Genomic DNA, 25686 nt, shown 5'->3' on the forward strand with positions numbered 1-25686 from the left:
ACTTCCTACGGCTTCCATGGGCCCTCAGAGCCGGGGAAAATGCTGAATGACGTAATTCAAAGCCCTGGCTGAAACACACGAGCGCTTTTGCTAAGTGGTCTATCAGCAGACAAAAGGCTTAGGCGCGTGCCCGAGTCGACCCCGTGATGTATTTTCTTTCGGCTGTTTACCTAATTGCAGATTCCCGGTCGGAATATTATCGCTTTTTTACGAGAAAAATGGCATAAAAATTGATTTTAAACAGCGGTTGACATGCTTCGAAGTACGGTAATGAAATATTTAGAAATCTTTTGTCACGAAATGCGCCATGTGCGCGACCCTTATTTACCATTGGGATAGTGTCTAGAACGCAGGAACAAAACGTCGCTGATGGAACATAACTATGGATTATTTTAGACCAAACCTACATTTGTTATTGAAGTAGAAGTCCTGGGAGTGCATTCTGACGAAGAACATCAAAGGTAATCAAACTTTTCTAATAGTAAATCTGATTTTGGTGAGTGCTAAACTTGGTGGGTGTCTAAATAGCTAGCCCTGTGATGCCGGGCTATCTACTGAGAATATTGTAAAATGTGCTTTCACCGAAAAGCTATTTTAAAATCGGACATATCGAGTGCATAGAGGAGTTCTGTATCTATAATTCTTAAAATAATTGTTATGTTTTTTGTGAACGTTTATCGTGAGTAATTTAGCAAATTCACCGGAGGTTTGCGGGGGGTATGCTAGTTCTGAACGTCACATGCTAATGTAAAAAAGCTGGTTTTTGATATAAATATGAACTTGATTGAACAAAACATGCATGTATTGTATAACATAATGTCCTAGGAGTGTCATCTGATGAAGATCATCAAAGGTTAGTGCTGCATTTAGCTGTGGTTTTGGTTTTTGTGACATATATTTTAGCTTGAAAAATGGCTGTGTGGTTATTTCTGGCTGGGTACTCTGCTGACATAATCTAATGTTTTGCTTTCACTGTAAAGCCTTTTTGAAATCGGACAGTGTGGTTAGATAAAGGAGAGTCTTGTCTTTAAAATGGTGTAAAATAGTCATATGTTTGAAAAATTGAAGTTTTCGGGTTTTAGAGGAGTTTGTATTTCGCGCCACGCCCATCATTGGATATTGGAGCAGGTGTTCCGCTAGCGGAACGTCTAGATGTAAGAGGTTTTAATGTTCATTTCTCTACCATAACCCACCTCCAACGTCGTTTTAGAGAATTTGGCAGTAAGTGCAAGCGGCCTCACAACCGCAGACCACGTGTAACCACGCCAGCCCAGGACCTCCACATCAGGCTTCTTCACCTGCGGGATCGTCTGAGACCAGCCACCCAGACGGCTGATGAAACTCTGGGTTTGCACAACCAAAGAATTTCTGCACAAACTGTCAGAAACCATCTCAGGGAAGCTCATCTGCGTGCTCGTTGTCCTCACCAGGGTCTTGAACTGACTGCAGTTTGGCGGTGCACCTTGTGCTGGGGACAATAAAAGGCCAATAAAATTTGCAATTTTGTCACAACACAATGCCACAGATGTCTCAAGTTTTGAGGGAGCATGCAATTGGCATGCTGAGTGCAGGAAGGATCACCACAGTTGTTGCTAGATAATTGAATGTTAATTTCTCTACCATAAGCTGCCTCCAACATTGTTTTAGAGAATTTGGCAGTATGTCCAACCGGCCTCAACCGCAGGCCGCATGTATGGCATCGTGTGGGCGAGCGATATGATGATGTCAACGTTGTGAACAGAGTGCCCCATGGTGTCGGTGGGGTTATGGTATGGGCAGGCATAAGCTACAAACACAACTGAATTTTATCAATGACAATTTGAATTTACAGAGATACCTTGACGAGATCCTGAGGCCCATTGTCGTACCGTTCATCCGCCGCCATCACCTCATGTTTCAGCATGATCATGTACGGCACCATGTCGCAAGGATCTGTACACAATTCCTGGAAGGTGAAAATGTCCCAGTTCTTCCATGGCCTGCATACTCACCACACGTCACCCATTGAGCATGTTTGGGATGCTCTGGATCGACGTGTACGACAGCATGTTCCATTTCCCGCCAATATCCAGTAACTTCACACAGGCATTGAAGAGGAGTGTGACGAAATTCCACAGGTCACAATCAACTGCTTGAGCAACTCTATGCAAAGGAGATGTGTCGCGCTGCATGAGACAAATGGTGGTCCCACCAGACACTGACTGGTTTTCTGATCCATACCCCTGCTTTTTTCTTAAGGTTATCTGTGACCAACAGATGCGTATGTGTATTTCCAGTCATGTCAAATTCATAGATTAGTGCCCAGAGAATTAATTTAAATTGACTGATTTCCTTATATGAACTGTAACTGAGTAAAAGCTTTGAAATTATTGCACATTGTGTTTATTTTTGTTCACTATACATGAATAATGCTAACCTCTCAGACTGATGAATTGAGGATTCAATCAATACTTTATATTTTCCTTTTTACATTTAACAATTTCACACTGCCCCAGATGTAGCACTAGAAAAACAGTAATCAAAGTTTATCACATTCTTTTAGCTGTATTTTATTTGGAGAATTTCCTTTAGCGGCCACGCACAGTAAGAATGCATGCACAGTCCTTAATCTTTTTTAACAAAGTGATTATGCCATGTTTTGATCATGAGGGTGTTATGCTGTACTCTGTGGAAACACATCACACCCTGGCTGAGAGGGGCTGTGATGACTAAACTCCTTTCAGTACCATAGATCCAACTACACAACCCAAGATTTACACCAAGAGCATAGGGAGTTCAGAATCATATTTATACCAGTTTACAAAGGTTCTTTAAGTTTGGGATTCAGGGAAAGAACATGGGAAGGGCCAGTTCTCATAAATAAACTAGTTAGTGTTAGCTTTGCACAAAACTGGGAGGCTATCACTCAAAACAATTGTACAATCAAATAAAATAAAAACAGGTTTCTGTGCTGGTGGAGGGAAAGTATTACAACTACCTAAAACTCAGGGTATCAGCTATCGCATCACCTGTCACATCATACTTCTCATAACGAAACCGCGGGTTCCCTCCCAAACACAGCCACATCTCAAACGACCGAAACAAGGGTTATAAACAGGCATGGAAAAACAGGAAGACAATCACAGTTCTCAATGAATCAGTCAATTAGCAGGGACTCAATTAGGAGCGCATTGGCTGAAGCATGCATAGTACTCAAGGGTATTCATCACACCTGTGACACAGTCATTTACAATGATCATCCTGAAGTCAGGTGTATACCATCTGTGCTCATGATATAATTTTATTGAAGGTTGTGTTGTAAAATTGCGAAACAGATTCTGACTGGGAGCAGTGTGGGGAATGGTACCACAACATGTAATTCAACTACATTTTGCAGTAGCTTGTTGGCAGTTTAATACATTCAAATGTTGATAGTGTTTTCAGTAGTGAATGACCGCTGGGCTAGGCGACACGCTCACGTTCTGGCTGTCACACAAATCTCACTACACTGTTAATACTGTTTTTAGAAAACAGTTAAAAGTGATGTTCCTGCGGTCATGTTTCTTAACTTTGTATTATATGACATTTTAGATTTAGATATAGTTTTTCACAAGGTAGTTTTGATATAGTGAACTGCTTTTTCAGAGTAACTTTAATTAAACAAACTATAATTATCTTCAGGGTAGCATTATGTAGCTCAACTTTTTCCAGTGTGAAGTAATTGGTAACTTGGTAAACTATACTTCAGAGTAGCTTTCCACATAATGCCTGGGAGATGGTTTATTGTAAAGGCCAAAGTACAAGTAGTAACATTGCTCTATGAAGGGGGTGTGGTCTATGCACATCAGTCTTAGTAAAAACTCCAGCAATGTTCTAGGCCTTTCTTATCAAGGGTGAGATGATATAAAGGCAAGGAAAAGCAATTCTGGTCATTTGTCTGAAAAAGCTCTCAGCATGAAAAAGCATTCCACCAGTCTGAGGGTGAGACTGCCTGTCCTGGTGCTGGTCCTGGAGGTTCTCCTCCTAGCCCTCTACACTGCCTTTGTCACCTATGACAACGATGCTAATGCTAAACTGCAGAACAATGAGACCAAACCCATGGACAACGCACTGTACCGAGATTACCCATACTTTGCTGACATTCAGGTGATGATTTTCATTGGATTCGGGTGCCTTCTGGCCTTCTTCCGTCTCTACGGCTTCAGCGGGATGGTCTTCAATTTCCTGACGGCCACCTTCGCCATCCAATGGGCCATCCTGGTACAGGGCTACTTCCAGTTCAGCCATGCTGGGAAGATCCACCTGGGGGTCATCAACCTGATCAATGCTGAGTTTGCCTGTGCCGTGGTGCTCATTTCCTTTGGGGCTGTCCTGGGAAAGACCAGCCCAGTGCAGCTCCTAGTCATGGCCCTGCTGGAGGTCCCAGTGTTCTCAGTCAATGAATGGGCCGTGCTCAAGTACCTGAGGATCAACGATGCAGGGGGATCCATCCTCATCCACCTGTTTGCCTGCTATTTCGGCCTGGGTGCAACATTTGTCCTGTACAGGCCACGTCTGAACGAGGGTCACGCCAAGGAGAACACCAGCTACCAGTCAGACATCCTGTCAGTTATGGGCACCCTGTTCCTCTGGGTGTTCTGGCCCTCCTTTAACTCGGCTCTAACCCTGAAGGGAGACGACCAGCACAGGGCCATCCTGCACACCTTCATAGGCCTCAGCTCCTCCACCCTCACCGCCTTCGCCCTCTCCGCCATGCTCAACAAGAATGGCAAGATTACAATGGCCGACATCCAGAACGTGACCCTTGCGGGTGGGGTGACTGTGGGGGCATCGGTGGACATGATGATCTCCCCTGCGGTTGCGTACGCGCTGGGTGTGATGGGCTGCACCGCCTGCATGCTGGGATACAAGTACCTCAGCCCCTTCCTGGCTCACCACCTTCGGATCCAGGACCAGTGTGGTATCCACAACCTGCATGGCCTCACAGGACTCATATCCTGTGCCGCAGGGATATGTGCCATCCTGACAGCCACTGAGGAGGTGTATGGACCCAGCATGTATGAGATCTTTAGCCACAGGGCACCTATGGAAGGAGATCCTAAGCTTCTGGAGCTCCAGGAGTTGATCCCTGGTCTGCAGCCAGGTCTGGGGCGCAGTGCCAGGGAACAGGCCCTCTACCAGGTGGCAGCTGTGTTCTCCACTATGGGAGTGGCAGCACTAGGGGGCATATTGACAGGGTTTGTGTTGAAGCTGCCGTATCTCGCATCACCTTCAGATGACCTCTGCTTTGATGATGAGCTGTTTTTCAATGTTCCGCCTCACTATGATTGTCCAATGGCCCTAAATGGTCAAATCAAAACTGACGATTCGACAGCATCATAGGGTGCCTACTATGCATTTAGTTGTATAAATAAGTTTAATGCTGAATGACGGTAAAACATTTACATTTATTAGATAATCATGCAGTTTAGCAATAGAATAAATCCTCATTCATGGTTAATGTACTCTGTGACCCATTTCTCTTTCTAGCAATTTTTTATTTTACAATCCCACACAAGAGAGGTTTTATGGACACAAACTTGGTTTTGTAACCAAATTAACCATTGGGTTTGTATTTGTACTTATTTTAAGATGTTATAGTATGCAAGTCTGTGTCTCGCTGCCTGACGAAATCCATTTGTCTGTTTTTAGTGGTTTGTGAAAGTGTGTCATCTCATGTAATGACATACTGACTACAGTAGCCTCACACACCTGACTGTTAAATGTATTGAGGTCAGAGGGCTTTTGTTTTCAAGTGTGAATACAATTTTGCGGTTAGCAAAACAATTGCAGACGTGGGCACTAAAACCACATGATTATATCATTCATACAATGTACATTAACATAATACAGAATATTGACACAAACACATTCACATAATACAGAGTATTGACACTAATTTGATGACTCTATTAATAAAGTATCTCTCATTTTACAATCGCACTATTTCTTTACACTGTTCCTGCAGTTCTCCTTGCGATGTTTTATTGTGTATACTCAGATTTAGATAATGTTTAGTGGAGTGGTGAAAGGAAATTTACAGCTCCTTAAAGGGTCACAAAGTCTGATGGCCAACATGCAGTAAGCTATTATGCAACAACTAAGGTGACCCTTTAGTATGCAGAGAGGCCTTGAGTGCAAAATTCTTAACTAGGGACTAATATTTTTCCTGGTTAGGAAATTCTCCTGATCTTGTGAATTTATTTCCTGACATCATACAAGTGTTTGAAAATTGAAAGAGGTTGTTATTCTACAGCCAAATGACAGTCGAAAAGAGCCAGACACATCAGTATGTTGTTTTTCACCAAAAAAAAACACTCAGAAAAATAAATAAATAAAAGGTTGGCTACATAGCTCTGTTCTATGATCATATCTGTGCAGGGGAGGTAATGCAGTCCTAGAAGGCATTTGTTTTTCATTTTGGGTGAATTTATCTAATCTTCCGGTAGGTGGCGGTAAAGTACCATATTGAGACGAGAGAGGCGGTGGAGTAGCCTTTCTAGATAGCTAGGACAAACAACCCCGCCTTCCTCGAGGCTTGAGTGCAGAGCGCCATTTTAGAGAGGCAAAGGAAGTTGTTTTGTGAAACAACTTCAAACGCTTGAAAGGGGAAGAAAGATAACTCATATAAAGCTAAATACTGTACGGGCTGTTAGTGATCATTTCGTTGGGTAATACGTAGTCTAGAGAGAGAGCATTTTCTGGAGCGATTATTTTGAATCTGTTGTTGGAAGAAACAGCAGCAGGCGAATCCGAGGTCAAATTGGGCCTATTTTAGAAGGAGGTAACGTTAGTTCGCTGGCTAGCTCACTGGCTGATTGGTTAGCTTGCTAGCTAGGTAACTGTAATTTTCTGGTCGAAGAAGAAGAAGAAGAAGCAGACGGGTCGGTGGGACAAATCCCTGCGGTAAGTTACCATTACATATCTTCCTCAGATAGTAGTAAACTAACGTTGCCTAGTTAGTTAGCTAACGCTAGTTACATTACTAGTAAATGTCTTAGCTATGGTTCTTAGTTAGCTACTGTAGGTAGCTAGCTATAACTAGTCTAGCTAACATTAGCTAGCTGTAAGCAGCAGCCTAACGTGTAGGAGTGTTGGTCAAATGCATTGGAATGTTCCACAGTTGCTCTGTTGTCAGCTGGGAACTATTTAGCTAGCTAGTTAGCTGCCCTGCTAAAATGTAGTTATATTGTTAGAACATTCAACTAACTACTGGTAGCTAGTTAACAGTTTGCTAACTAACGTTAACTAGATTGCTAACTAACGTTATATTCTGTGGCCGCAGTAGACCTAACGAATTCTAAATGAATGTAATGTTTTTATCTTATGACTAAAATTGAGTTGATTCTATCTTGTTTTCTCTTGCAGGAGACCATGGCAGACGATTTTGACATTGAGGCTATGCTAGAGGCTCCATACAGAAAGGTGGGTAGAATTGCCAGGCTTGTATGTTTTTTTTTGTTGTGCATTCACTGTTTGCTGATCTTGTATCATCTTGCTGCTCAGAGATGTATAAGTTAGCTATTATTGATAGTTAAATGATTGTGTGTGACTCTCAATGTATGAATGTGGTGTGTGATGCAGTCAGACATAATCCAAAATTCTGAATAAACGCCCATCTATCTTTCTTTGTAGACTTGCCTAATGATATCTCACCTCTACTCCCATGAATTCACCTTTGATTCCAGTGTGAACTGTGAAAAAAGTAAGGTAGTAATTGCGCAATGTATTGATGTACTGTGATCCCCCTAGGACAAAAAGAGCCTCATCTTAGAACATCCTATCACCTGTTCGGTTGCAACAAGGTGAATGCAAATGGATGATAATCAGCGCATTTTACCTCACATGCAAAGGAGACAGTATTTAAAATTTCTGTTGACATGGTAACTAAAGGCATTGTTCCACCATGTTTACACCTGTTAGTTAGATTGACCGTGATACCAGTAGTTCTGGCACATATTCTATTTATATGCATTGACATTTGTTATGCATCGTTGTCAAGTAAGTCGGACCTGAAATAGGCCTTACGTGTGTTAGTACTTTTACCCTTACATTTGTCTTTTCGTAGATTAGTCTACTGACTCTATAGTATACTTTGTTTTACAAATCATTGATATGGCTTAAATGTGTAGTCATGATTTTGCCAAGGTCAACAGAGTAAGCTATTGATAACTTTGAAATATGAATACTGTCTCCATGCCCAAGTCTATTGATGGTTTCCGATTCGTAAATCAGCATCTTGACTTTGCATGCCTTTTAACACCAGTAATATTCAAAGTTTATTTTCTTACTACAATTTATTTGTAAGATTTTCATTTCAAGATTTCATTTCCATGATACATTTAGTTAATGATTTCACCAATAAGAATAGTTTTCCCCTCATGAAATACAAGCCAAAATGGATCACCTCCATTCAGCTGGCACTAAAAGAACAAACATAGGTCATTTAACATGAGGCTGAACTAGTGGATTTTTTCTTTTCAGTTTTTCTTGGGAGTCCATATTACTAAGCAGTGTGAATCCCTGTTTGCTTCAGGGCGAGATGTGTGACAGAGGTGGCATCGAACTCTTACATTCCAAGAAGGAAAATGGGTGAAGATCACTGGACTGGCACCAACCACAGGATCTCTTTTAGTGGCTGTGGGCCAAGCATGGCCTCAGTGGGCTTAGGAACAGATAGTGGTATTGGTACGACAAAGCAGGAGGGGTGGGGTTGAGATGACCAAATTGTTACCATGGCTTACTGTAGCATGCCAAAATGTTAGATACTTTCCCCCATACACCTTGACTTTTGGTTGGATTGAGTACTGTACAATATGTAGTTATAACAGTGGGGGGGATGGGGGTGAAACTCTACAGGGGCTGTAGATGGACCCCCTTAGATACTTCTCCAAACATATCAGTAATGTTAACAGTATTTTTACTAAATGAATATATTCTGTATTTTCTTGTTCCCTCCCCTTACCCCTGACGACTTGCAATGTTTCCTCTACGTCCTCATGATGTTCTTCTATCGACCCTGCTTAGGATGAGATCAAGTCCTCTAGCGCTAATGGACATGAGGAGCGCAGTAGTAAGAAGTAAGTACTGATTTTGAACTTGGGCTATTTGCTAAACCGTCTTCACATTATCTGGTCAGTTGGCTATCTACAGTGTTAGTCAGGTTTTAATCACGTAACCTTTACAAAACTACATCAGTAATGGACAGAAGATGTTGTTTCAAGTATCTGTTAACAATTGTATTATTTGATTGCGTAACTTGCACTCTGACAATCTCAACTTGTGTTCCAGGAAAAAGAGGAGCCACAGTAGGAGTAGTCGGAGCCCGAGCTCTGGCAAGCGCAGAAGCAAGAGCAAAGACAGGAAGAAGAGCCGGGACCGGAAGAGGAGCAAGAGTCGGGAGAAGAAACGCAGCCGCAGTAAGGAGCGCCGCCGCAGTGGCTCCCATAGCAGGGAGCGTGCCGGGCGCTACAGAGGACGCCGCAGCCCCTTGTATGTATAGAGATCTTCCAATTTTGGCATCCCTTATCTGTGTTGTTTACTTTCCACTTTTTTGGGGAGAATAGTCTGCTTTATCTCCTCATTGTAGGCAATTTATTTTTCCCACCTTGAAAGCTGGCAGTAGAAATGTTGATGATGAAATGAAACAGGATTTTGTATTTGACAGCGGTGTAGTAAAAAAAAAAAATCTAGGTAATGGTTGTTGACTTCTATGTGGAAGTTCATGCATGAGGTGGATAACTAATGCTGTAGCCCTGGTTTTGTCCTCAGGTCAACCCCCTGTTTACTACTCCTTTCTTACTTCTTCTTTCAGCCAAGTGTCATGTGACTGGGCTGATTAGCCCTTGTGTTTCAAGAGAAGTAGAGTATGTAGGCCCAAGTGGGGGTTGAGGCTGTTGTAAGGCCCATTTTCACTGTCGCCTTTATGAATGAGAAAGTGTTCATCATTCCTACTATGCAGCTGGAGACGTTTCTTCCACTGATAGGCAGTGTCTCTGAAACTTAATGGCAAACACATAGGCATAAATTGTACTGTTAGGCATATTAACCCACTCCGTTGAGGTCATTGGAAATTGAATATACACATAACAACTATCTATTATTAAAAACCAACACAGTTTGGCATATAATCTTCATCAGTAGTAGGCATACATACTGAGCTGAACCTTGTTTTACACCCCTAGTTTGGGGCCGAAATTTAACGGTGGTCCAGGAGGGAAGATTGGCCCACCACATGCCAACAAACTAAGGTTTTTATGATTAAATTATTTGTGATATGACGTGTTGGTGGTTGGCTGTCTTGTCATTCAAGTATTAATGTAAAGTCTGGGTTAGAACTAACTCTTGTGATTGTTACTTTTTTCAGTCGTAGGCGCTCAAGAAGTCGTAGTCCCTTCAAGAAAGACAAGAGTCCAGTAAGGTGAGATACACAGCCGGATTGTCTAGTTAGAAGCTCTCGTGGTTTCAGATCAGTTTTGTGAACTGGCATTTTTTTTTCACCGTCCATCAAAAAATGTGTTTTTCTGTTTTCTTTTTCAAGGCAACCAATTGACAACCTGACCCCAGAGGAGAGGGATGCCCGTACTGTGTTCTGTATGCAGCTGGCAGCCAGAATCCGACCACGAGATCTGGAGGACTTCTTCTCTGCTGTGGGGAAAGTCAGTATTCACAGTTTACACACATTTAAAAGTAGAAGCATGAAATATGTCAAGATTAAGACTTTATTTTGACAAAGCATTTAGCTAATGGTCAATAGGAAGGTGCTCACTCTTGACACACTATTGCTATTTTAACCCCTGTAGGTGAGAGATGTGAGGATGATCTCTGACAGAAACTCCAGGAGGTCAAAGGGTATCGCCTACATTGAGTTTCTGGAGGCGAATTCAGTCCCGCTGGCCATTGGCTTGACTGGACAGAGACTTCTAGGAGTGCCCATCATTGTCCAGGCCTCTCAGGTAGTTGATTTAAACATAACATTTTAGAAATGATGGAATTAGTAAATGTGATGTCACCTTTCACAGCTAACTTGGCAGATGGCATAGACTCACCATTTTGTGTGTGTGCAGGCTGAGAAGAACAGAGCAGCAGCAATGGCCAACAACCTTCAGAAGGGTAATGCTGGCCCCATGCGGCTGTACGTGGGCTCTCTGCACTTCAACATCACAGAGGACATGCTGCGAGGCATCTTCGAGCCTTTCGGAAGGGTAAGGAGGAAACCCCATTACTTGTCATGTATGTTAACCTCAATTTTCCATTAACTCTGTTGTATCTAACTGGATGTTGTTTTCCTTAACAGATTGAGAGCATACAGCTGATGATGGACAGTGAAACTGCACGATCCAAAGGATATGGTTTCATCTCAGTAAGTTCCTGATTCCAAAAGTGTGTGTGTGCCATGTTACTTAGCTGATTTCCTACTGGATGACTGCGTGTAATTGTAGTTTGCAGATGCAGAGTGTGCTAAGAAAGCACTGGAGCAGCTGAATGGCTTTGAGCTGGCCGGACGGCCCATGAAGGTTGGTAACGTGACAGAACGCACCGACTCCTCCACCGCCAGCTCCTTCCTGGACAACGACGAGCTGGAGAGGACGGGCATTGACCTGGGCACCACCGGGCGCCTGCAGCTCATGGCCCGGCTGGCAGAGGGTGAGCTATTAGCTGATGTTTTTGAGTGAATGTAGTTTGGTCTTTTGTGCTCAAAATTGCCATTGGGTTTATTTGTCAGCAGTTAGTGAATACTAAGCTCAACTTTTACTATCTCCACCTGTTGTGATATAATGTAAAACCTATTTTGTCAACCATGGTGTTACCCCAGTTAACCTCTATAATCACTCCAGTATGTGTGCTCAAGTTGTTTTAAATATCATTGAATAGACTTGATGCTAATGAATACTTGTTTCCCTCAGGTACTGGTCTTCAGATCCCTCCAGCTGCACAGCAGGCTCTACAGATGAGTGGTTCCATGCACTCGTCTTCAATCCACTTCGGCAACATGGCAGCTGGTACAGGTAGTCACATTATCTATACTGTATGTAGTAACATGTCATACTACATATTGTGGAATGAACTACTCACTGGCCTCATCTTAAGACACGGCAGACATGCTTCTCCTCAAAGGAGAAAAGTTCAAAACCTGTGATTTTGAAGTTTAAGCTTTATTGATACCTCATGCGAATGTGAAATGTACCAAGGTTGCTTTGGCTGTTGATCATAAACTCATTCTAGAGGTTCATAGCAAACGAGAGCTGTCAGACCTCCATTGGCAGGATGATTTCCAGTGAGCAATGAATGCACAGTGGGTTAAAATGATCTGGCGACTGCGTGGGTTAAAATGATCTGGCGACTGCGTGGGTTAAAATGATCTGGCGACTGCGTGGGTTAAAATGATCTGGCGACTGCGTGGGTTAAAATGATCTGGCGACTGCGTGGGTTAAAATGATCTGGCGACTGCGTGGGTTAAAATGATCTGGCGACTGCGTGGGTTAAAATGATCTGGCGACTGCGTGGGTTAAAATGATCTGGCGACTGCGTGGGTTAAAATGATCTGGCGACTGCGTGGGTTAAAATGATCTGGCGACTGCGTGGGTTAAAATGATCTGGCGACTGTGTGGGTTAAAATGATCTGGCGGCTGCGTGGGTTAAAATGATCTGGTTCAAATAAACTGCTTCTGTGACCACCAGTATTTGATCATCTCAAATGTACCACCATAAGACTTCTCATCTTTTCTCACTATCATTTATCTTTTAATGATCTCTTCCACATTTATCTAATGGATCCACACGTAAACACTGAAGGCCAATCTGGCATTGCCAGCAACACTCCTTTATGTGGTATGTTCATCGCTTCTGACCACATCCCTGCAACAACCTGCCATGTTCTCAGCTTTTGGTGAAAGACATCTCAGAGACGTACTCTATCTGAAAGCTGTTTTCTTCCCTCACTATGGCACTGCGTGAAAAGAGCACCTTGAATATAATGGGCAACTGGTGGGAAACCTATGCCGTTACCATCATTCAAGTCAACCTGTGTGTTTTGATTTGCCAACGCCAGCAATTTGTCTTACTAAGTGAATGGACACTTACAACTTGCTGCAACACTGTTAGATGGAATGCTGATATTGAACTAACATGCAGAAACAGGACACCTTTGCTTCTCTGTGTTTGCCTTATGCTATGGATGTCTACCTGTAGCAACTAGGTCTAATGGTATGATGTGCACTGCAGTGTAGTAAGTCAATGGTCTTGGCTATGCTCTTCATCCATTGTGCATCTTTCCATCCTCACAACCTAAATAATTTCCCCTTTCCAGCCGAAGTGCAAGTCTTTTAACTTCTCTTCTTCTAATCTTTTAGACATACAAGCCAGGCTGAACCCACCCCCTGAAGGTGAATGTGAAAGATTGAAGTGCACAACTTATCAAATCTGCACACAATTTAATGCTCATCTAAAATAAATTTTTCAAGTTCTCATGTTTCAAACCAGAGTGAAATCTCCCATGGTCCTTTTTTCTTGCTGTCACACATACTGAATTCACAGTATGCATATAAATGCTTTTCTTCTTGTTTAAGCCAAATAAGATTCTCAGGCTCCGTATACATCTTCTCTGGTTTTCTTGTGTGTAACTACATTTTGTCCAAAAGTGTATTGAAACAACACAGAAGAAAGACCAGTCCTGTACTTTTACATGTATTCATTGATTTCTTGTTAAAGGGGGGAGGTAATCAAAAATATTAAGTCAACCTGTTAATTAAGTCAGAAGCAGGGTTGGAGTCAATTCATTCCATTGAAATTACAGTTTGTTCAGGAGCTGATGGTCAATTCAACAGACAGGACTCCAACTGCACTTTACCCCCCTGGTGAGAAGGACCTCTGTTAATGATGCTGTCATCTCCTTTTACAGCTGTTGCCAACCCTGCCCTGAACCTGGGTCCAAGCATGAACCAGGCCATGAACCTCCCAACTCAACCACTGGCTACACACTGCCTACAGCTGTCCAACATGTTCAGCCCACAGTCGTAAGACACTACTTTCCCCTTTTCATTTCATGATGGCAGAAACCATTGTTTTAGAGCTTTGATATACTGAACTAGATTCACAAATGCATCACCAAATGTAAGATTAGGGTACAATTGGGGAGATACTAAATAACTGTCAACTCATTGATATGGCTTTTTTTCTGGGAGTCAAAGGGGCTTAACTTTTCATTTCATGAAGCTGGGCTAGGTGAGTCATTAGTTTGTGATGAAGGGGTTGAAGTGACCTGCCTCTTTTCCAGGGAAAATGAGCCTGGTTGGGACATCGAGATTCAGGATGACGTCATGGAGGAGTGCAACAAACATGGTGGAATTGTTCATATATACGTCGACAAAAACTCCCCTCAGGTAAGACCCTTTTAAAATGCACTATAGAGGTGGATAGTCTTAAACTGGTCCAGCAAATTATGCACTTTGCCCCAAAAAATTAAGTGCGGCATGTTTTATACAATGGTAAAATTTAGAATGTTACGCTAATTTCTTGATCAATTATACCCTTTCGTCCATCAGATAGTCTGTTGCAGATTGCCAACCTCTACCCCACAATTTCATCCACTGAGTTTAGTGCAGACTATAATTTTTTTTAAATGAAACCTCAGAGTCCCTATGCAGTCTATTTCAAAATGTTAACCCTTGTACCTATGTTTGTACTCTGTTGCGTGCCTTTGTTTGCTGAAATCCATACTTTTTAATAAAACATTAATGAAATACAGCCACAGTGTTTCCTTGTTGAGATTCAATTGGCACATGCGCTGAATTGCCATCTTAGAGCAACAGCAATGAGGAAAGAGTCAGTTGTATTTGACTTCAGCAAACAACAACCGAAGCCAAACATGGGTACACGGTAAGGGTTTAAGAATTTACATTTTGAAAGTATTGACTGCATAGCAATAAACTCTAGTCTGCGCTCAACTCAGTGGATTTGACGTACTAGGGCAATGTTGCAGATCGATAGATGTTTTATTGCCCTTATCTTACCACTTTCTCTTATAGGGCAACGTGTACGTAAAATGCCCCACTATCCCAACAGCGATGGCTGCAGTGAATGCCCTACATGGACGGTGGTTTGCAGGTGTGTATCTTTGTACCAATGCATTCTATAGGGCCATTCTTTGATATTTACATACCTTGCATTTATATCAGTTATGTTTGTGGCATGGGATAATGGGAAGTAATCGAAATGAAACGGTACCATGTTAGCACAGAGTTTCTAAACCCAGAGGCACAGCATTGCAAGACTACTGGGAACGCTTGCCAAAATTCTTAGTTGATCATTTTCTAGAAATGTAAAGGCACACAACCTAGATTTGAGCAAATGTCTTAAATAGTTGAACATGTTATTACTCCAACCTTGTGAAAGTGACAAACTGACACATTTTAGACAAACAACTTTTATATTGAAGGAGTGCCTTTGATTTGACGGCCTGCACATGCAGTTTGGCACGAGACCACCGTTAAACGCGATTTCTCTTTCTACGCATGAGCTTAGTTAGCCAACATCGCCTACAAGTGTGATTGGAGAAGCAGTTAGCCTATAGAAATCCCCAATCTTCCTACTGTACTGTCTTTTATTTTAGGTTCAAGTGAGTTGTGCTGCTGATTATAAAAAAAAAAAATGTATCTCTAGCTAAAATGTGTTTTTTAGAAATCTCGGCTTTCTACATTAATAAATAACTTGTTCATATGTATAAGACAAGTAATGATGCAAGTTAATTTTTTTTTCTCCGTAGGTAAAATGATCACTGCGGCGTACGTACCCCTCCCAACCTACCATAACCTTTTCCCTGATTCAGTAACGGCCACCCAGCTACTGATGCCTTCGCGGCGATAAGTCTGCCATGCATGGAGTAGATGTCGCAACGCCTGTGGGCTTTAACAATGTACATAATGTTTGCTAATATGTTGGGAACTTATTTACCAGAGTAGCAAAATACTGCACCAGTCCACCCAATCTTCATTCAGAAATACAAAAGGTTTTGAAGGATATTTGTTTTATTGTTCAATCTGACAGCCATCAGGCTGAGCTTGAGTTCTGTATCCGCACATTTCTGTAGGTGCACTTGAGCAAATTACGTTGTGCGTTTCAACCTGCATTGCGATAAGGAGTTGTTATACAGTGGAAAGTGGGTACTAAGTAGATTTAAGTTGAAACTGACCACAAAAGAACCCGTTTTGGGGACAGCCCTACCTAATTAACCTCTGATTCTAAGTGCAGTTTGCTCTGTCCTCATTCAATTACCACTTATTGTACATTTTGTCATTCAGTTGTGCTTTAGAAATTGATTTGCCCGGTAAGTTTTTCAGTTAATGTGTTAAATGAAAAGAACAATGCCTACAAACACCCCAAAACAGATCTATTTTTTGTTAACAACTTCAAGGTATTCATTGTGTTTGAGATCACTAAGTTTTTAACATTTGTAATCAAGACTTGATTTTGTAAAAACTTTTGATTTAAAATCAAAATAAGTGATTTGGGTGGTTCAATGTGATGTGCATTTTGTCTTGTTGACATTGGATTGTTTCATCTGGAATGAAGGGGGATGTGAAATATGTGTTTGTAATAAAATCCTAGTTTACAGCAGCTGGTCTTGTTGTGGTTTACACTCAAAGACCTTTTAATAATTACTGTTTTAATATACAGTAAAGCTTCAATTCACAAGTGGACATTATATTCCTACCCATAGTTACGCCATGGATATGGTACTAAGTTTTGTGCTTGGAACTTCAGATAATCTTGACCACTTTGCCACCTCACTATTCATTCCTTTTAGACCACACTAACTCCCATTAATGGCAATTATGAAACTCGCATCAACTAATACCTGACCTTTGTCAAAAGCCTCTAAAGAGAATTTCTTATGACAGTAATGCATTCTGGTAATAACCTGTTAGTCAGGCCCAAAAGACTTCTAAGAACATGAAATATCACTGAGTCCCCTAAGCCCATGATAAGATGTTTGTGTAGAACTCCCCAGGTCAGCAGTGATCTGTTGAACCTTCAATAAACATGAACCCATAACCTCACTATACTTTGGGTCTTGACATTAGGCTGGGACCCTTGTGAGTTCATTGTCCTATGCATTTATCCTATGTTCTATCGCTGTTTTCCACACCATTGACTATAAGAAAGCCTTCTAGCCCCCTTCAGAGGAGTAAAGACATTAACATCCATTCAATAGGACATGTTCAGGGCTCTATGTATCCACTTTCAGGGAATAGGAATGGTTAACAGTAGCCATGGGTTCTTTATCTTTTTGTTTTTCTTGATTCATTTCAAATTGGAGTATTTGATACATTGTGTTTTGGAAACAAGTACAATTGTGCCTGAGAGATGGGTAGCGGTAACAGGTTCATCATTGCTGTGTGATTCTGCACCAGAGGCCACAGGGATGAGCTGCAACGACTTGAGGCTTTATTCAAGAACCTAACAGTGGTTCTGTTGGCCCTCAATGGCATCCTGTTGTACACCACCGTGACTTTCCACAGCAACTCCAGGTACATCCTGTACATGGAGCTGATCAATGACAGCATCATGTCTTTCACTGTGCTCTTGATTGTCTTGACCCATGTATGCCCTTTCCTAAATTTGTCCGTGTATATTTCTCATGATAGCCAATAACACTCATAAGAACACACCTATGTACTTGAGTTATGTCTATTGAATGCTTTGTAGCCATCTGTCATCCTTTACAGCATCCTCTGATCTGCACAGTGAACAGGACCTATGTGCTTATCACATGTATTTGAGTTGTAGGGACCATCCCTGTGTTCATGTCATCATTATTGCCTTCATCAAGCCTTTGTCCTTTTTTTCTACCGGTAGGATGTGCTATCATAGGAATGTCTGACTCAGTTCACAACTAGAACACCAACTATGCTGCCAATATCCTTTACCTGTGCATCACAATGATCTACACCTACTTCAGTGTTTTCAGCCAAAGCTACAATCTCAGATCCAGTTTCAGCCAGAAAGGCCCAGATGACTATACTACTGCATGGGGTGCAGCTGCTAATCTGTATGCTGTCATATCACTCCGGTCATGGACAATGCATTCATTAGCCTCTTCCCCAAGTTCCACTTTGTCATACTGTTCTGCAATTACATCACAACTGACATGTTACCCCCCTTGCTCAGCGATCAGAAGTTTAAGAAGCACATTAGTCCCTTTGTAGAAAAACAGATCCGGCGGTGAAACCTTTACTGAGTAGAAGTCAGAGATTAAAAAGTGTACCATAACACCAATTGTTGCTATACTGCACACCTAAAACTTGTAATAAATGATCTGCTCTACAGTGTTGTATTGCCCTTCACACAAACACGTATTAAAATGGTGACTGGCCAGTAATGTACTGTGAATTACTTTTGAAATCAGCTCAAGATTATTTTGATTGTGTCCATCACTAATAGCATGTGGTTTTTGGGACATCCAGACACTAATTCCTTTCTAAATATGATCCCCTCTTGTCTCAAGCTTGTTTTCACCTCAGATCCCCTTGGTGTATTAGGCCATTATCCCACTTCACCATGGAATTACAGTACATAATCACAATCCTTTCCACTATATTCTATGGATTGGAACTGATCACTAATCTGTAACAGGAACATTTAAGGAGATTTCATTCCACAAAGCACAACAAATGAGACGTGATATACAGGTTCAATGCACAAAACACCAAGACTTTATATTCTTATTTTACATTTCTTTTTTAAACAAAAAGTAGAATAAACATAAGCTGTTTGCAATGGGTTTTCTTCCCCATAGATATACATTTTAATTAAATTCTCAGATTTGAATCAAAAGTGCCATTTACAAAACTTCATTTTTTCCCCCCCCCTTTTACAAAATTTTACTTTTTTTTTGTTCGTTTTAACTTTTTCCTCCTTCAGCGATTTCTTTGCAGTGTCCTGGAACACATGTAAAATCCAAATTCAGTAACAACTGCTTTACAGTCACAAATGACAAGAGTGTGGTCAATGTTGGCATAGTAACTACTGTTAACTTATAACCTAACCTGAAAGGGTTCTCTACTTCTTAGGAGAGTTTTCCTTGGCCTGGTGGGCTTGCAGCACAGCTACCGCCTCATCCACCTAGAGAGAACAGTGAAGAGAGAGAGAACACATGGGATTAGCATAACAACAACTATGACTATGATAACCCACAACCAAGAAACTCCAACAATCATAAGTGGTTTCCTTTTTGCATGTAAAAGTTGATCTGAAAGGACAGAGGGAATGGAAGCTTGTCGTACCTTAGAATGCAGGGACTCGGGTGACTCCAGCATGTGCAGCAGCTCAGAGTTGTCTATCTCCAGCAGCATCCCAGTGATTTTACCAGCCAGGTTGGGGTGAAAGCCATGGATCAGAGGGTACAATCGCTCACCTGCAAACCAAGGGAAATAATTAGATTGAGGAGAGTGCCAGTGAGGCATCTCAACACCCTCCGATAGAGGATTGACTGCAGAACATCACAGATCATGAACACTCCCCAATAACATTCCAGTTACATACCAAGCAGCTGTTTCTGCTCCATGAGAGGGGCTGCAGCGAGCATGGAGGCAGTGAGGGGTTCCTGGCCTCTGACATGCACCGCTGGCTCCATCATCTGCTGGGTAACAACCTTACAACACAGCAGGAAAGATTAAACACAATGCAATACACATGACCACTGGGATGGGCCTCTAAAAGGTAGAAGTGAAAGAACAGTTGAGTAAAAAAAAATCTACACAGCTATATTGCATGGCATTTCTTGTGGGGAAAGGATGGAATTTACGAGATTACCTGCTGCACTGCCATTGGTGCGGGCATAGTGATGACCTGCTGTAAGTTCCTCACCCCTGATGAGTATTTATACTGGGTGCCTCGGACCATACCACCAGACATGCCTGCCCGACCTCCTGCTGTCTGTGTGCCAATGTTAGCTGGAGAGGGGGGTGTCCGTTAGTTACTGTTCGGTTTTTGCATCACAGCAAGTATATGTTTTGAGTAAGCTAGTGTGTAGCCCTTACCCATCCTCTGTGTGTAGTTGATGATGCGTGGAGCCTGGGTGGAGGCCTGTCTGACGGTGCTGATGGGGGTGGAGGCGCGTCGGGGAACAGCAGACCTGACAAACTGGCCCGAGTAGGGTGCTGACAGCAACACAACACATGCCATGTCAATAGGGCATCAAACACATTCTTGTAACAAATAGACATGTTAGAGTAGCAGTAATGCTTCAGTCATAATTATTTTAGCTCCAATATCTCAAAACTATCTGCCTCCAACTCACCCTGTGGTCTGGGTGGCTGTGCAGCCCAGCGAGGAGATGTCCTCATGGTGCTCACAGGGTTGGGGTTGTAGAAGGTGCGACTTGGGGGCTACAAAAAAACAATATATTACAGATAAAAACATCACCTTCCAGGGCCAGCCCTGAGATAAAAGAAATAGGCTTTCTAATTTAGTCAATTCTAGCATGATGCATCTAGTGATTACCCCCTCCCTTTAACCGTACTACAGACCTGAGGCACAGCAGACATGTAGTAGCCTGCCTGCTGATAGGAGTCGATGACTGGGCCAGGCATGGTCCTCTGCATGTATTTGTTGGTGAGGATAGCCTTCCGCTCCTCCTTGCGCTGGGCCAGAGCCACGTACAGAGGCTTTGTGGCCACAATGCGGCCGTTCATCTCAGTTACCGCTTTGGTGGCCTCCTCGGGAGACGAGAAACAGACAAAGCCAAAGCCCTTGCTGTGGCCCCCGTCCGTCATCACCTGAGTGGAGGAAAGGGTTAGAGAAAACCATGAAGTTAAGAGGTGCAGAGATATTACACGGATCCAGACATGCTTCTTTCAGCCTTTGTGATACATCATTGGATAGCAGAAATGACTACTCATGAAAAAGTATGGGTATTTCTACCTTGGCACTGGTGATGGTGCCATAAGGGGCAAACTCCTTCCTGAGTTTCTCATCGTCCAACCCATCATCCAAGTTCTTGACGTACAAATTGACCCCCTGAATCAAGAAAATAAATGATATTAAAGCTATTTGTCTTAAGGCCACAGGTGTGCACTTCCCCACAGTACCTGATAGCGGTGGATACGTTCCTGTTTGATCAACTCAAACTTGCGTTTCAGCTCCCCCTGTCGCTCCGTCCTCTTCTGAGCACGGCCCACATACAGAACTCGGCCAGGAACGAGTTCTTTCCCATTCATCTCCTCAACTGCCTAAAAGCAGTCCATCAAAGTCAACTCAAAATGCCACATTTTATATGTCATGTTCCCCATTTCACACTATGACAGCCTTCTGGTTGACAAGGAGATGGCACATATGGGAGCAACTTTAGAGTATAACCATAAAACCCCAAATACAGACCCTTTGTGCATCCTCGTGGTTTTCATAGTTTACAAAGCCAAATCCACGAGACCGGCCCCTTTCGTCCATCATCACCCGCACACTGAGGGTCCTGCCTAGGAGTCCAAGAACAGAGAAGGAGCCTAGATTTCATAAGCTTTCATGCCAATCCACCCAACACATCTGATTGCATGGATGTTCCAGAATGTTCATTTAAATCAAATAGCTATAACATCAACCACCACTTTATACTAGTGCCCAAAGAAAGGGATAGAATGTCAAAGCTTGTCATATGTCCTACTTTCAGGATGTTCTCACCAAATGCAGAGAAGACCTCCTGGAGTTTCTCATCACTATAGTCGTCACCAAAGTTCTTGATGTACACATTGGTGAACTTCATGGCTTTGGCCCCAAACTCAGCCTGTCGCTCCTTATGGGACTTAAAGTGGCCAACAAAACTGAACACCACACCCATCACCGGGGACAGTAGAGAGATAGAAATATAAAACTACAATGAGTCTTGTTACAAAATATCAAACAAACTGCTCCACATCCCAGAATATCAGTGTGGAGACTTACTGATTTTCTCACCTTGATGAACACGTCGCAACATATGAGACAAGTGGTTGATATATACTTTTAATTTTACATTAAGCACTACTGGTAATTATTGATATGCTGAATGACAATCTGCTGCCTAAGCTTTTTCAAAGCTTAAATTAGAAAATCTTGCAAGTCTCAACCTTGTGGCCAACAGACCAAACATTATTCAAAGAAAGAAAAAAAAAAAAGAAAAAAAAAAGGACAGGAACAAATGTCTACCATTTCCCTCACCTAATCGTGGACAACTGACATTTCCCCCCCAGGAAATGGGCCTTTGGGTCTGCAATGCCAGAGTCACTACCTGTCTCTAGCCTGAGCAAAGAACATGAAAATGTTATCTGCAAAAACGTGCATCACTGTCTGAGATTGATACAACGTTGACCAAATCAATAGTCCCTCCTCCTCCCTAACCATTACAGATTTCCTTTGCACTTTCCCCTACTTACATCACTAAATTCAAGGTGGTTTATATATTGGTTGAAAGAAATGTAAATAAAATAAAGTTTTAAAAAAAGGTACCTTACGGATAGAATAAACAGCTCTTGGTAGGAATTTGTTCACTCACACTTTCCGGTCATTCAATAGCATTCCATTCATGGTATCAATGGCACGATTGGCTGCCTCTTGGGTCTCAAAGTGAACAAAGCCGTAGCCTTTGGAGCCATTCTCATCACACACAACCTGAAATTAAAAGTGCATGTTAGAAATGATGTACAGATAAATTATGCCCTGACACTCAAAGACAAGAATGCAATGTCTACCTTGCAAGACAGAATATTCCCAAAGGCTGAGAATGTGTCATACAGGGCCTTGTTGTCAATGGACTCGTCCATGTTCTTGATAAAAATGTTTCCAACTCCTGACTTCCGTAGCCCTGGGTCGCGCTGAGACCACATTATTCTGATAGGCCTACCCTTGAGGACCTCATAGTTCATTGTATCCAGAGCACATTCCGCTGAAAAAAAGATAAGTAAAGAGAAACACAGCATCAGACATCTGCTAATCACACACGTCCATGAATAACCTAATATAAGATTTAAGTTGTGTAGTCATTGGAATATTAATCCATTAGCAGGATTATTGTTGTCATCCCCTTGATCAAAGCAAATAGCTACTTTAATGTAGTTGACCTTTGGAGTGGCTCTAATTAAGAGACAAAACTCTCTCATATGGTGTGAGTTGCCATCAGCTTATCTATTTGTCCACGATTGACACAGAGTACAAATCTGATAACAAAAATAATATTACCATCAGCAGGTTGCTGAAAGTTGATGTATGCGTATCCTAGGGACCTGCGAGTGATGACATCACGGCAGACGCGGATGGATGTGATGGGCCCAGCAGGAGAGAACTTCTGGTAGAGCATGGCCTCTGTGACGTCAGGATGCAGGTCCCCTACGTAGAGGGAGGCCAATGGGTATGACTGACCACTGCTGTTCATCCTGCAGACAGAGATCGTGAAGATCATAGAGGGAGGGGGTGAAAGTGGCAGACAAAACCTAACAGCCAGTACGTTTACATGCGCAGTAATAATTCGATATTAAACTGATTAAGGCAGTAGGCAGATTATGCAATAGCCATGTAAACATCTCATCTTAATCAACGTAAGGTAAAAATCAAAGTAAGCATATGCCTATTAAAACACCTGGTTTTCATTGACTACTGTATTATATTAAGTTGCCAAGTCGCCTACAAATGTAGGCTAGTTAGGTTATCTGACCTCTGGGACTTGAGACACACGGTCTGTTTGTAGTGTGGTTTTCATATAACCACTTGGGTTCCCAACCACACATGCACACATTATTTATTTAGTATCTGTATTGTTGTCTATCGCTTGTTTTCTTTGGTGCAAATAAATACAACCAACTTGAGGTGGCTGCGAGGGGAGGGGTCACATAATGGAGTTCACCAGTTGAGGATCAGGAAGGCCAATCAAGGCGTTTTTAGGGCAACTCAGTTCTGTCTGAACTGGTTGTGGGGTCTATACTAACACCTGACCTTCCATAAACACTTCACTATTGTTACACAACAATGACAACCTCACGATGACGATCACCAAAGTCTACTTTAGCTATTTAACATGATAGAATGAGTATTTCTGCTCTCACATGACCACCACTGGGAGTGTAAAGGTTTGACATGGATTCTCCAGTTACCTAAAGTAGCGACCTATTAACTTCGCTAGCCAGTTAGATGCCAGTAAATTTGTATTCTCGTCTTAAAACAAGTACAACTAAAAGATTGGATCATTACAACATGTGTACTGTCTATCCTTGACACATCACAAGCTTGCTAACTAACATTAAATGTTAACTAGCTATTTTAGCCGGTTAGCTACTGAAAGTTAGCAAACTAATGTTAGTTCGTAGTTGAAACAGACTGCTGAGTTGTAGAAGGCTGTAAGTTAATGTTAGTGTAAACCATCAAAGAGTTCGGCATTTGTTTGAAACCCAATGTGTTTGCTAACATACAATGCCAGCTACTTTAGCTACTAGCCAAGAAGTTAGTAATTGCCAATCAAACCCAGCATCACTAACGTTAATGGCAATCGAAATAAATTGCAGAAAAAATACATGTATACATATTATTGTAGAATGTCTTACCTTATTGAATTGGCCAAGGTGGAAACAGCTCAAATTCTTTAATTTAAAAAGTTCTGGCCTAAAACTTCGTAAAATGTTTCTGTTTTAATTTGATAATTGCCGTGAAACACCTGCCTTTTCACTCCGCGACCATGAATATTCTTCAATGACCTATTTATAAACTATGATAATGACACGGCCCGACTAATCCTCCGCGTTAAAAAGTAGTCCATGTACATTGAAAAGCTACATTCTGGGATTCGAAAAACAACAAAACCGTCCCGCCACTCAATTTTGCATACTTTTGAAGTATATGTCTAGGCTAGCGAAGTGTGAAATTGACCACTGTTAATTTGCACTTTGCAAAGACCAAACATTTGTTTCAACAATTAAATGAAGAGCTAAAACCAATGATGTAAACAGTTTATATTCAGGTAAATGCCAAAATAAAAAAGACGTAAGAAAATTAGGGATACAAAGTATATTAAAAGCAGGCGCTTCCACACAGGTGTGGTTCCTAAGTTAATTAAGCAATTTAACATCCCATCATGATAGGGTCATATATAAAAATGCCCAGTTGCCCATTATTTTGGCAACTATGACTAGAAGAAGAGATCTCAGTGACTTTTAAAGAGGGGTCTCAGGATGGGCAGGGAGATTCTGGAGCAGCTCCTGAAACAGCATTTTCCATCAACAATACTCCAAATTATGGAATTCCTAATGGAAGAATGGTGTCACTATAGAGATTTGATTAAATGACTAATTCTATGGGTGTGTATGAATGTATGCCAAGGTGCATTGAAGTTCTGGTGGCTCATGGTGGCCCAACGCCATATTAAGATACTATGTTGGTGTTTCCTTTATTTTTGGCAGTTACCTGTACTTATTGGCAAAACCCACTTTGCTATAGTGTGGAGTTGCCCTGACTGACTACACATTTTGATTTATATCTACAGTCAATAATTTGGGAATTGTACAATGTACTTTGTAAATATTGTTAAAATAAAGATGACATTACACCTTTATCTTAAACAACTTTTTCAGTTTCCTAAACATGTACAGTAAGTGAAACTAGAATGTTTTTTAGAAGACACAAATCTAAAAGAATACTGGTCAGTAAAAACAA

At 41.8% G+C, this 25686-nt stretch overlaps 3 protein-coding genes across 6 annotated transcripts in view; 2 read left to right on the forward strand and 1 right to left on the reverse strand.

Moving 5' to 3' along the window:
- Positions 1–6876, forward strand: part of LOC115168458 (solute carrier family 12 member 5) — a 122727-nt gene extending 115851 nt beyond the window's left edge. The window contains exon 26 of the mRNA XM_029723769.1: positions 4059–6876. Coding sequence (XP_029579629.1) covers positions 4059–5361 — 1303 coding nt within the window. The 3' untranslated portion in view covers positions 5362–6876. The remainder of the gene's footprint in view (positions 1–4058) is intronic.
- On the forward strand, positions 6548–16632 carry LOC115168461 (RNA-binding protein 39). 3 transcript variants are annotated; one of them, XM_029723772.1, is made up of 17 exons: positions 6548–6924; positions 7387–7443; positions 9046–9098; positions 9310–9510; positions 10203–10268; positions 10385–10438; positions 10559–10676; positions 10821–10973; positions 11085–11222; positions 11315–11380; positions 11460–11664; positions 11925–12026; positions 13371–13403; positions 13919–14033; positions 14294–14399; positions 15045–15123; positions 15782–16632. In XM_029723772.1, exons 2-17 carry the CDS (start codon positions 7393–7395, stop codon positions 15880–15882), a joined length of 1641 nt encoding a protein of 546 aa, XP_029579632.1. In that variant the 5' UTR covers positions 6548–6924; positions 7387–7392; the 3' UTR covers positions 15883–16632. The 3 variants fall into 3 exon arrangements, with proteins under 3 accessions (XP_029579632.1, XP_029579635.1, XP_029579634.1); XM_029723775.1 differs by lacking the exon at positions 10203–10268; XM_029723774.1 differs by lacking the exon at positions 13371–13403 and having other exon boundaries at positions 6549–6924.
- A 2076-nt stretch (positions 16633–18708) lies between these two features.
- Positions 18709–24757, reverse strand: pabpc1l (poly(A) binding protein, cytoplasmic 1-like). Of its 2 annotated transcripts, XM_029723770.1 has the most exons (17): positions 24582–24757; positions 23227–23420; positions 22740–22933; positions 22544–22659; positions 22210–22290; positions 21694–21833; positions 21397–21491; positions 21108–21248; positions 20941–21036; positions 20547–20795; positions 20318–20405; positions 20058–20177; positions 19831–19970; positions 19561–19669; positions 19302–19432; positions 19065–19140; positions 18709–18957 (listed from the first exon to the last, which is right to left on the reverse strand). In XM_029723770.1, exons 2-16 carry the CDS (start codon positions 23417–23419, stop codon positions 19078–19080), a joined length of 1956 nt encoding a protein of 651 aa, XP_029579630.1. In that variant the 5' UTR covers position 23420; positions 24582–24757; the 3' UTR covers positions 18709–18957; positions 19065–19077. The 2 variants fall into 2 exon arrangements, with proteins under 2 accessions (XP_029579630.1, XP_029579631.1); XM_029723771.1 differs by lacking the exon at positions 22210–22290 and having other exon boundaries at positions 24582–24755.
- Between the last annotated feature and the right edge of the window lie 929 nt (positions 24758–25686).

The sequence above is a fragment of the Salmo trutta genome, chromosome 30, assembly GCF_901001165.1.
Source record: "Salmo trutta chromosome 30, fSalTru1.1, whole genome shotgun sequence".
Taxonomy (NCBI): domain Eukaryota; kingdom Metazoa; phylum Chordata; class Actinopteri; order Salmoniformes; family Salmonidae; genus Salmo; species Salmo trutta.

What these genes read in the sequence shown, in the direction of transcription:
- pabpc1l (XM_029723770.1), bottom strand. Translation starts at nt 23,419, where the DNA reads ATGAACAGCAGTGGTCAGTCATACCCATTGGCCTCCCTCTACGTAGGG. An exon ending in CTTTCAGCAACCTGCTGATG is followed by an intron (nt 22,934 to 23,226) that starts GTAATATTATTT and finishes TCTTTTTTTCAG; the next exon opens with CGGAATGTGCTCTGGATACA. An exon ending in GCACCATCACCAGTGCCAAG is followed by an intron (nt 20,796 to 20,940) that starts GTAGAAATACCC and finishes TCCTCCACTCAG; the next exon opens with GTGATGACGGACGGGGGCCA.
- LOC115168461 (XM_029723772.1), top strand. Translation starts at nt 7,393, where the DNA reads ATGGCAGACGATTTTGACATTGAGGCTATGCTAGAGGCTCCATACAGA. An exon ending in AGAGGACGCCGCAGCCCCTT is followed by an intron (nt 9,511 to 10,202) that starts GTATGTATAGAG and finishes TTACACCCCTAG; the next exon opens with TTTGGGGCCGAAATTTAACG. An exon ending in CAACATGGCAGCTGGTACAG is followed by an intron (nt 12,027 to 13,370) that starts GTAGTCACATTA and finishes CTAATCTTTTAG; the next exon opens with ACATACAAGCCAGGCTGAAC.